The sequence below is a fragment of the Taudactylus pleione genome, unplaced genomic scaffold (assembly GCF_031769625.1).
Source record: "Taudactylus pleione unplaced genomic scaffold, aTauple2 ptg000305l, whole genome shotgun sequence".
NCBI classification, from domain to species: Eukaryota; Metazoa; Chordata; class Amphibia; order Anura; family Myobatrachidae; genus Taudactylus; species Taudactylus pleione.
Genome location: NW_028284706.1, coordinates 3,195,880 through 3,207,352, shown reverse-complemented (window position 1 = coordinate 3,207,352; position 11,473 = coordinate 3,195,880). Strand labels below are relative to the sequence as shown.

The 11,473-nt window shown below is 41.7% G+C and overlaps 1 protein-coding gene across 1 annotated transcript; it reads left to right on the top strand.

The window, feature by feature from the left end:
* Positions 1-247: 247 nt before the first annotated feature.
* Positions 248-2,194, top strand: LOC148511524 (zinc finger MYM-type protein 1-like). The gene is made up of 2 exons (XM_088442114.1): positions 248-1,079; positions 1,167-2,194. The coding sequence occupies exons 1-2, from the start codon at positions 248-250 to the stop codon at positions 2,192-2,194; spliced, it is 1,860 nt and encodes a 619-aa protein (XP_088298240.1).
* The last annotated feature ends 9,279 nt before the right edge of the window (positions 2,195-11,473 follow it).

The window sequence follows — 11,473 nt, the reverse complement described above, 5'->3', positions numbered from 1 at the left end:
GCCTAATCCTATGTCAAATAAGTTGCGTGACATCTTGGTCTAGATTGGGCCACAGCAGAACAAATGTCTAGTGGCTGCGACCGAGAGTAAGCATAGTGGGAGAGGATTTTGCTGCACTTGGTTCATCAAACGATCAGCCAATGGTGAAATGGTGGAAAGGAAATGGCTTGTATACGGAAAAACAAGTGCTATATTTTGTTTCCCCTGTATTTTGGTTGGTAAAGTTGGGCAGCAGTCAGTTTCAGTGATGGCCAATTCCAAAACAGGATACAAAGACTGGAGCCATGTTTCCCGAGACATACAGGAACATGAAAATTCCCCAACACACAAAGTAAACATATGTAAATGGAGGGAGTTGGAGTACCGCATTACAAAAGCATCCGGAATTGATAGTGACTTGCAGAAAGCTATTGCAAGTGAAGCAGAAAAATGGAGAGAGTTTTTGAAAGTCATCCTCGATGCCATAATGTATTTGGCAGAGAATAATTTAGCTTTACGTGGCCACAGAGAAGATGGTAAATTTATTAAATTAGTGAAGCTGTTATCCAAGCATGTGCCAATTGTAAAATATCATTTAGAAAAACATCAGAAGCACCAAGTAAGTTACTTGTCTCCTGATATACAGAATGAGTTTATCAACTTACTTGGTAGTGAAGTGAGAAATACAATTCTCAAGAAGATCAAAATGGCGAAATACTATGCAGTGCTATTTGACAGTACTCCGGATATATCCCACACTGACCAACTGTCCCAAATAATTCGTTATGTTCACTGTACTGAAGATGGCACCTGTGAAATAGTGGAAAGCTTTATAGATTTCATAGCCACCACTGCAAAGACCGGTGAAGACCTTGCAGAAGAAATTTTAAATAAAATTGAAAAAGATGGACTGGACATCATGAATTGTCGTGGTCAGGGATATGATAATGGCAGCAACATGGCAGGAGCCTACAGTGGAGTGCAAGCAAGACTCAGAAACAAAAATAACCTAGCTACCTTTGTTCCTTGCTCAGCTCATACATTAAACCTGGTTGGAACACATGCAGCAGCTGTTTCACCAATGATATCAGATTTTTTTGGTAAAGTGCAGAGGCTATTTGTGTTTTTTTCATCCTCAACTAAACGATGGAGTCTGCTTTAGGAGCATGTATCCATCACTGTTAAAGCTCAGAGCAATACAAGGTGGTCTAGTCGTGCCCAAGCTGTACATGCACTTTGTAACGATTTCACTGGCATCATTACTGCTTGTGAGGAAATCAGCAACAACAATTCTTTAACTCCAGAAACAATATCAGAGGCAAAAGGTCTTTCACAACAAATAAAATCATTTAACTTTATTGTTCTGATGGTGGTGTGGAACAAAATATTGAAGACTATAGATAGAATAATTAAGGTTGTTCAAAGGCAGGATATTTCGGTGGATGAGTGCTCATCACACTTGCATGGATTGACAGCTTCAATACAGGCTATGCGTGATGAAACCAGCATTGATGGATGGCTGGTTGAGGCAGAGAAGATATGTGACCAAATTGGTGTGCCAGCCATGTTCCCTAACAAAAGACTCTACAAAAGAAAAAAACACTTTGATGAATCCTCATCAGAACAACAGAATGACACAGTGCCTTCTGCAAAGGAGTCTATGAGAAGGTCAATTCTGGAAATCATGGATGCCATTTTAAGCCAGTTGAATTGGAGATTTTCAAGTATGCAGTCCGTGTCCAAGATATTTGCTTTTTTACATGGAGATGATCTTGCTTCACTGAAAAAAGAAGAGCTAAAGCACAAGGCACAACTGTTTTGTGAGAAGTATAAAGAGGATGTTGACCCTGAAGAATTGTTAAGTGAATTGGAAGCATTTCAAAGTTATGGAAAGGTTGTATTTCCAAACCTCCAATCTCTCACTCCACTCCAGCTGCTTCGAAACATATATAAACACAAACTCCATGATTCCTTCTTCAACATCACTACTGCCATCCGTATATTCCTTACCTTACCAGTTACAGTTGCTACATGTGAGCGCTCTTTCAGTAAGCTAAAGCTAATCAAAAACTATCTCCGAGCAAACACTGGACAAGACCGCTTATCCTGCTTAAGCATCCTTTCCATTGAGCATGAGACTGCCACAACAATTAACTTTGATTCAATAATAGACACTTTTGCTGCTGCAAAAGCAAGAAAGATTAAGTTGACATAAATATTTATATCCATATGACATGAGTGACATTAGTGTCGACCACTGTTCTAAGGGTCTGGGGAGTTTGATTATTGAAAAAGTAACCCCAGCTCAAAATAAAATATTTAAAAAAGTATTTAAAATAGTACATTTAGTTTTAGAGTACAGTGTATATTGTTATAAATTTTCATGACATTTCATGAGAAGTGTTTGTTTATACAGTTATTTGTGATTTAGCTTTTATAATAAATGTTATAAACAGCTGTTCACTTATTTTTTTTAGCGCATTTAAACTATAGCACCTCACTATCTAAGTATTGTATTTATGAATAATACAACAGAACGGATTCTGGGCCTGATTCAGCAGTGCATGCAAGTGTACTACTGAACGCAGATTCCCAATTACCGGGAATCTGCGCGTTAGCAGGACCCATTCTGTGAGTGTGCAGAATGGGTCCTGCTTAATCCCCCAGACCCTTGAATGCCTTTGCCTGATTGACAGACAGAGGCATTTAAGGGGTGGTGCAAGGGCGGGGTTGGCTGCCGTTGCCGGAAACGCTGGGTCCGCCCCGTTTTCCGGGAGTGGGCAGCCCAGAGACTGCATGGACGTACACAGTCTTCGGGACTCGTATGCCAGCCAGGCAGAGTAAGCTGAGGCTTACTCAGCTGGCTAGCCGCCCAAAGCCGTTCACCATTGCAACCTTTGACCACTGATGGTCGCAATGGTGATCCGAGCCTGTGACCTCTGTCACAGTGCTGGGATTGCAAATGCAGCAGGGTGTGTCATAAACCTCCTGCTGCATTTGCATTATTGCAAGGATCGCCTGCGTGCAGCTTTGTAATTGAGATCCTTGCTAAATCAGGCCCTCTGTGACCAACTTAGGATTTTAAAATAGGTTTTATTTTCAAATGTAACATGTCCCCACATGTTGGCCACACCCCCAGTTCAGTACAGTGGATGGGGGGCGCCGAAACATACCCTTGCTCCGGGCACCATGGCACCTAGCTACTCCTCTGAGTATATGTATGTATGTATATATATATATATATTGTGATATGATCGGGGTAGGGGTCCCTCTCCTGGAGTAGACGGACACCACCTTACACACAGCAGCCAGGAAACTATACTCCAGTCGTGGGTTTTCGTGCAAGCTGGTCAGCACCAGTTTTTATTGTGCAACACCAACAATCAAATAAACAAAACATAAAATAAACCCTAGCCCATCTGGGCTCTAACTAAACAGTAGGTTCCCTCACTAACGGAACACTAAAATAAGTTCATGTCCACAGTACCTTCAGGTTTGTAGCAAACAGTGATTCAAAGTAAGCTGACCTGCAAGCCTGCTCTCCCAGGTGTGAGACACTCAGCCACAACTAAACCTAGCTTATCACAACCATTTCTAGGTGCAAGCCCTAATTAGCCTGCTACCAGGCTGAAAGGCCCAACACTTGGAGTGGCCTGTGGATGGAGCCCTTCCCCTGGGGGTTTTAAAACACATAGGACAGGAATCTAGGACACACATAGTAGCCATACCAAACTTTCCCAGTGCTTCCATCACAAATATATATATATATATATATTTATATATATATGCTACAAAAAGCGGCACTCACGGAGGTAATAAAAACGGGTCACACAGACCTCACTGCGTGCAACAGTTTCGGTTTATTCTTAAACCTTCGTCAGGAACATAAAGAATATAAACAGCATCTTACCTTAAATAGGCACACCCGTAAGTGAAACAAAACGGCCCAGAGCCCTCACTTCCGGCGTCCACTGCAGCACACGTGTGCGGAAGTGACGACCGTACCATGAAGCTCATTCCTGTAAGGGCAATATGTGAAATCACCATCACCATGGAAACATGACAACAATAACAAACATCTCTGAAAATACATAAAAATGCATAAAAGTGACGGCTAAATCTACTTACAACCAAACTGACAATTTACAAAAAACAATTAAGTTGCAAGGAATCATTTAAACCATACGGTTTCAGCGTATTCAAGAAATCAATCCACCAAGCTTCTCTACGCAATAAGTGTTTATCCCTATCACCTCCCCTTCTGTCACAGGCAACATGCTCAATCATTTTGTATCTCAATGTAGCTAGCGAGTGTTTAGATTCTTTAAAGTGCCTCGCCACAGGGTGATCATTAGGTTTGCCTTCCAAGGCAAGTCTGATGGCACTACGATGCAGCGCCATCCTCTCTTTAAATTTACGTTGTGTTTTGCCTTCATAAAAGAGGCCACAAGGGCACCTAATGAAATAGATAACATAAGACGACGGACATGTTATAGTATGCTTGATTTTTATTAATTTACCTGAGTGAGGGTGTCTGAATGAATCACCTATTTCTAGATAGCCACAGGTAGTACATCCCAGGCACTGAAAGTTGCCCGGTTTTTTGGATAGAAAGTGCTGTGGAATCGAGAGAGAAGATTTCACATCGGTTTTAACAAGGTAATCCCTAATGTTTTTCCCTCGCTTAAAACATGGAAGTAATTTAGTATTACACATTAGGGGTAGCTCAGAATCTGTGCTCAACAAGGGCCAATACCTTTTTGCAGTTTTCACTATTTTCTCACTACTAGAGTTATATTCATTGACCCATACTAATGAGTTCATTTTTTCTTTACTTCTAGTGCTACAAAAGGTCTCCTCTCTGGGAATGTTTAATGCCCTATTCATGGCCTTGTTCAACATATCTTTGCCATAACCCCTTTGTAGAATTTTTTTTGTAATTACAGACATTTGTGTTTTTTTATCCTCACTATCACTGCAGATACGATGTATGCGCAGGTATTGTGAGAACGGGAGACCCACTTTCAAAGGCTTCGGATGGTGACTTGAGAAGGATAATAGATTGTTACAATCCGTTGGTTTATGATAAACTGAGGTCTTTAAACCTCCTTCCTCAACCACAATGTTAACATCTAGAAAATGTATTTCTTTTTCCTGAATATCAAAAGTAAATTTGATGTTCTCATCCAGTTGATTAGCATCCTTCATCATCCTAATAAATAAGTCCCTCGTTCCTGTCCAAATCAGAAACACATAGTCTATGTACCGGGTGAACATAGCGATATGACAAGCATAATTCTCATTGGAAAAAAATAAATGTCTCTCAACGCCAAACATAAAAGCATTTGCGTAAGCGGGGGCCACACAAGAGCCCATCGCGCAACCCAAAAGCTGTACATAAATCACATCATTAAACATGAAGTAATTTCTCGTAAGGACCAGTGTTAGAAGGTCCAAGAAAAATGACAAGTCTGGGCCCTGATATGCCAAGTTATTCGTCAGTAGTTGTTTAGTAGCCTGAATACCCCGAACATGCGGAATATTGGTATACAATGATACCACATCAATAGTGCATAGAAACACATCAGTAGGCAAAGCAGGCAAATTCTGTAGTTTACACAAAAGCGCTGTAGTATCTTTGAGATAGGTCTGTTCACACTGAACCACAGGTTGTAGATAGATATCCAAATACTTGGACACGTCATAAAATAACGACCACCGGGCAGAGATAATCGGTCTACCCGGGGGGTGTCTAAGATCTTTATGCACCTTAGGAAGTGTATAGAATGTAGGTATTCGCGGAGAAGAGATACATAAATTAGTAACGACAGATTTAGGAATAATACCAATCTCATGAGCTTTCTCAAGGCATTGTCTAAGCGCCAATGAGAAATCTCCAGTAGGATCTGTATCTAATTTCTTATACACAGATAAGTCTGATAACTGTCTATGTGCCTCTGCCACATATTCAGAAGTATTCTGTATCACTATCCCGCCCCCCTTATCGGCGGGGCGGATAGTGATATCATCGTAGGACGCAAGCTTCTTAAGAGCTAAAGATTCACCTTTAGTTAAATTAGAGTGCCGCAACTGTTTAGCGCGGTCACAATCATCTAGACAAGTGTTCAAAACCTTATTAAAAGTCTTGATGGTGTAATTACTAGAAGGAGGATCGAATGTCGATTTTGATTTTATCGGACAGTCCAGAGGATGTGCCGTACAGGGCTGCTGTTCTGTCCTGCCAAAAAATTCTTTAAGACGTAATTGATGATTCAACCGGCAAACATCGATCTTACTGCGAAATTTATTAAACTGATTACAAGGAACGAAGTTTAAGCCTTTCTGCAAAAGACATAGTTCATCACTCAGTAGCGTTCTCAAGGAAAGGTTAAATATGAATTTTTGTTCTTTAAGATCCGTTTTCCTTTGCCTCTTCCACTGACCCCCTCTGCGAGTATAGCGTCTTGGGACACCCCTTTTCTCCCTCTGGTGATTACCCCACTTGGGGGACGTTGCTGTAAAAAAGATTGTTTACCAAAACTTGGGACTATTCCGCCCAATAGTCGGGATGTTCCTAATTCTCAGACCTCTCGGGATTTTCTTCTTTCAAAAGAAATCTGACAAGGACACTCCATGCAAATAGAAATCCACTTCACGTTTTTTTAAACGTAATAATTGTAAGTAAAGGCGTTCTGCTGAATTCACGTCCACTACTGTAATCAATTTGTCTTGAAACAAAATTCTCTCAGAATCAGTATCTGTCAGAACTAATGTATCACCAGTCGGTAAGTCCGTATGACGAAATCCCAATGCCTCAGCTGTCGGTAATTCAGCCATCACGCTTGGCTCAATGACCCCAATTAGAGTCACAATCCGTGACTCTAATTGAGTGAGTGCCGCTTTTTGTAGCATATTTTTCTCTATCGGAGTCGGAGGGCACCGGAGTACATTAACTAATTATACAGCCAAGTAGAGTGCCGAATATTGGATGTGATACATTTCAACAAATTGTGTTTGGATTAAGGCACCTGGGCTATTTATTAAGCAAAGGACATTCGTATGTGGACCTTCTATTCACTAATTTGACTTAGTGATTCATTTTGCTTGGATTGCTGTATATCCTTTGGAATTTTGACCAAGGATTGTGACTCTAATTGGGGTCATTGAGCCAAGCGTGATGGCTGAATTACCGACAGCTGAGGCATTGGGATTTCGTCATACGGACTTACCGACTGGTGATACATTAGTTCTGACAGATACTGATTCTGAGAGAATTTTGTTTCAAGACAAATTGATCACAGTAGTGGACGTGGATTCGGCAGAACGCCTTTACTTACAATTATTAAGTTTAAAAAAACGTGAAGTGGATTTCTATTTGCATGGAGTGTCCTTGTCAGATTTCTTTCGAGAGAAGAAAATCCAGAGAGGTCTGAGAATTAGGAACATCCCGACTATTGGGCGGAATAGTCCCGAGTTTTGCCGCAAATGGGCAGCGGTCCTCAATAAAGCCTCATTTGACTTAATGCTATTGGTCATTGAGGAGGCCGGCCGGGAATTGAAAGTAGTAAAGGACAAGATTAGGATTCATGAGGAAGCGCATCTGTCAGTAATCACAGCGGATACTTCTATAGACTGGCCTGATAAGTTACAGTCACAAGTTATTAAGTATAAACAGGATCTTATTAAATTTAAGCACGATAAAGTACTGCTGGTGAATAGAGATTATGAGGAAGGACAAGTCTACAATTGGGTGAACAATGCCCGTATTCGTCAAGGGTCGTTCAAACATAAACCCTTCTTTAGGAAATATCGTAGGTCACCCCTGGATACGGAGACTAGTGAACCAGGCTCCTCTAATAGCGAGACTGAAGCTGCTGGTGGTAAACAATCTTTTTTACAGCAACGTCCCCCAAGTGGGGTAATCACCAGAGGGAGAAAAGGGGTGTCCCAAGACGCTATACTCGCAGAGGGGTCAGTGGAAGAGGCAAAGGAAAACGGATCTTAAAGAAGAAAAATTAATATTTAACCTTTCCTTGAGAACGCTACTGAGTGATGAACTAAGTGTTTTGCAGAAAGGCTTAAACTTCGTTCCTTGTAATCAGTTTAATAAATTTTGCAGTAAGATCGATGTTTGCCGGTTGAATCGTCAATTACGTCTTAAAGAATTTTTTGGCAAGACAGAACAGCAGCCCTGTACGGCACATCCTCTGGACTGTCCGATAAAATCAAAATCGACAGTAATTACACCATCAAGACTTTTAATAAGGTTTTGAACACTTGTCTAGATGATTGTGACCGCGCTAAACAGTTGCGGCACTCTAATTTAACTAAAGGTGAATCTTTAGCTCTTAAGAAGCTTGCGTCCTATGATGATATCACTATCCGCCCCGCCGATAAGGGGGGCGGGATAGTGATACAGAATACTTCTGACTATGTGGCAGAGGCACATAGACAGTTATCAGACTTATCTGTGTATAAGAAATTAGATACAGATCCTACTGGAGATTTCTCATTGGAGCTTAGACAATGCCTTGAGAAAGCTCATGAGATTGGTATTATTCCTAAATCTGGCGTTACTAATTTATGTATCTCTTCTCCGCGAATACCTACATTCTATACACTCCCTAAGGTGCATAAAGATCTTAGACACCCCCCGGGTAGACCGATTATATCTGCCCGGGGGTCGTTATTTTATGAAGTGTCCAAGTATTTGGATATCTATCTACAACCTGTGGTTCAGTGTGAACAGACCTATCTCAAAGATACTACAGCGTTTCTGTGTAAACTACAGAATTTGCCTGCTTTGCCTACTGATGTGTTTCTATGCACTATTGATGTGGTATCATTGTATACCAATATTCTGCATGTTCGGGGTATTCAGGCTACTAAACAACTACTGACGAAGAACTTGGCATATCAGGGCCCAGACTTGTCATTTTTCTTGGACCTTCTAACACTGGTCCTTACGAGAAATTACTTCATGTTTAATTATGTGATTTATGTACAGCTTTTGGGTTGCGCGATGGGCTCTTGTGTGGCCCCCGCTTACGCAAATGCTTTTATGTTTGGCGTTGAGAGAGATTTATTTTTTTCCAATGAGAATTATGCTTGTCATATCGCTATGTTCACCCGGTACATAGACGATGTGTTTCTGATTTGGACAGGAACGAGGGACTTATTTATTAGGATGATGAAGGATGCTAATCAACTGGATGAGAACATCAAATTTACTTTTGATATTCAGGAAAAAGAAATACATTTTCTAGATGTTAACATTGTGGTTGAGGAAGGAGGTTTAAAGACCTCAGTTTATCATAAACCAACGGATTGTAACAATCTATTATCCTTCTCAAGTCACCATCCGAAGCCTTTGAAAGTGGGTCTCCCCTCACAATACCTGCGCATACATCGTATCTGCAGTGATAGTGAGGATAAAAAAACACAAATGTCTGTAATTACAAAAAAAATTCTACAAAGGGGTTATGGCAAAGATATGTTGAACAAGGCCATGAATAGGGCATTAAACATTCCCAGAGAGGAGACCTTTTGTAGCACTAGAAGTAAAGAAAAAATGAACTCATTAGTATGGGTCAATGAATATAACTCTAGTAGTGAGAAAATAGTGAAAACTGCAAAAAGGTATTGGCCCTTGTTGAGCACAGATTCTGAGCTACCCCTAATGCGTAATACTAAATTACTTCCATGTTTTAAGCGAGGGAAAAACATTAGGGATTACCTTGTTAAAACCGATGTGAAATCTTCTCTCTCGATTCCACAGCACTTTCTATCCAAAAAACTGGGCAACTTTCGGTGCCTGGGATGTACTACCTGTGGCTATCTAGAAATAGGTGATTCATTCAGGCACCCTCACTCAGGTAAATTAATAAAAATCAAGCATACTATGACATGTCCGTCGTCTTATGTTATCTATTTCATTAGGTGCCCTTGTGGCCTCTTTTATGAAGGCAAAACACAACGTAAATTTAAAGAGAGGATGGCGCTGCATCGTAGTGCCATCAGACTTGCCTTGGAAGGCAAACCTAATGATCACCCTGTGGCGAGGCACTTTAAAGAATCTAAACACTCGCTAGCTACATTGAGATACAAAATGATTGAGCATGTTGCCTGTGACAGAAGGGGAGGTGATAGGGATAAACACTTATTGCGTAGAGAAGCTTGGTGGATTGATTTCTTGAATACGCTGAAACCGTATGGTTTAAATGATTCCTTGCAACTTAATTGTTTTTTGTAAATTGTCAGTTTGGTTGTAAGTAGATTTAGCCGTCACTTTTATGCATTTTTATGTATTTTCAGAGATGTTTGTTATTGTTGTCATGTTTCCATGGTGATGGTGATGTCACATATTGCCCTGACAGGAATGAGCTTCATGGTATGGTAGTCACTTCCGCACACGTGTGCTGCAGTGGACGCCGGAAGTGAGGGCTCTGGGGCGACTTGTTTCACTTACGGGTGTACCTATTTAAGGTAAGATGCTCTTTATATTCTTTATGTTCCTGACGAAGGTTTAAGAATAAACCGAAACTGTTGAACGCAGTGAGGTCTGTGTGACCCGTTTTTATTACCTCCGTGAGTGCCGCTTTTTGTAGCATATTTTTCTCTGAGTCGGGGGGCACCGGAGAGCATTAACTAATTATACAGCCAAGTGGAGTGCCGAATATTGGATGCGATATATATATATATATATATATATATACATATATATATATATATACACACACACACACCCCTTCAGACAGGCTGCAGTTTAGTGGAAACACAAGCAGGAGATATATAGATGGAAAGAGAGAGGGAGGGGAAGCTGGGGGGAAGTCTCAGCCAGCTCTCACCCAGGAGGAAGCAGACATGGTGACTCTCACGATCTGGGCTCTCCTTCAGTTGGCAGCGCTGACGCCTTTTGGATAGCCACTGACGTATTCTGTGACCCGCCGCCTAATGATGCAGCTAGGAGGGCCGGCCGGGGAGTGAGAAGACAGTGTGCACTGACGCTGCAATCACACTGCCTGTCCCTGACACAGCGCGGTGGCTGCGGCTGGCTTTTCAGGTGCCGCAGCCATTACAGGGGCGGCCATGCCATTAAGGTAATACACTGTGTGTCTGGACATAGTGGTGGCCGCGGCTGGCTTCACAAGTGCCGCGGCCGCCTATCGGAATTTACACAGGGGCCAGCCATTAATTAGCAGTACACTCACTGTTACTAGCATAATAGGGCAATGAGTGGTGCCCTCCGGTGGCTGGCATCCCAAGGCAACTGCCTGAAGTTGCCTAATGGTGGCGCTGGCCCTGGGCGTGTCCTAGCTGGCAACACCCATTTTTGCACGTGCGCCTTTGCCGTGTGCATGATCTCAGCTCTTTGACTTACCTACAGATATTTTTGGGCTCTTTGCCTCTGACTGGTTGGCCACTCCTGCCTTATAACATTAGATTATGTAACCTCCCTGCAAGAGAATTTGTGTTCTGTCTCTGCAGACATCTC

Excerpts from the sequence above, each read along its gene's own strand:
- LOC148511524 (XM_088442114.1), top strand. The coding sequence starts at position 248 with ATGGCCAATTCCAAAACAGGATACAAAGACTGGAGCCATGTTTCCCGA. Across the intron at positions 1,080-1,166 it reads AATGATATCAGATTTTTTTG|CTCAGAGCAATACAAGGTGG; the intron begins GTAAAGTGCAGA and ends TCACTGTTAAAG.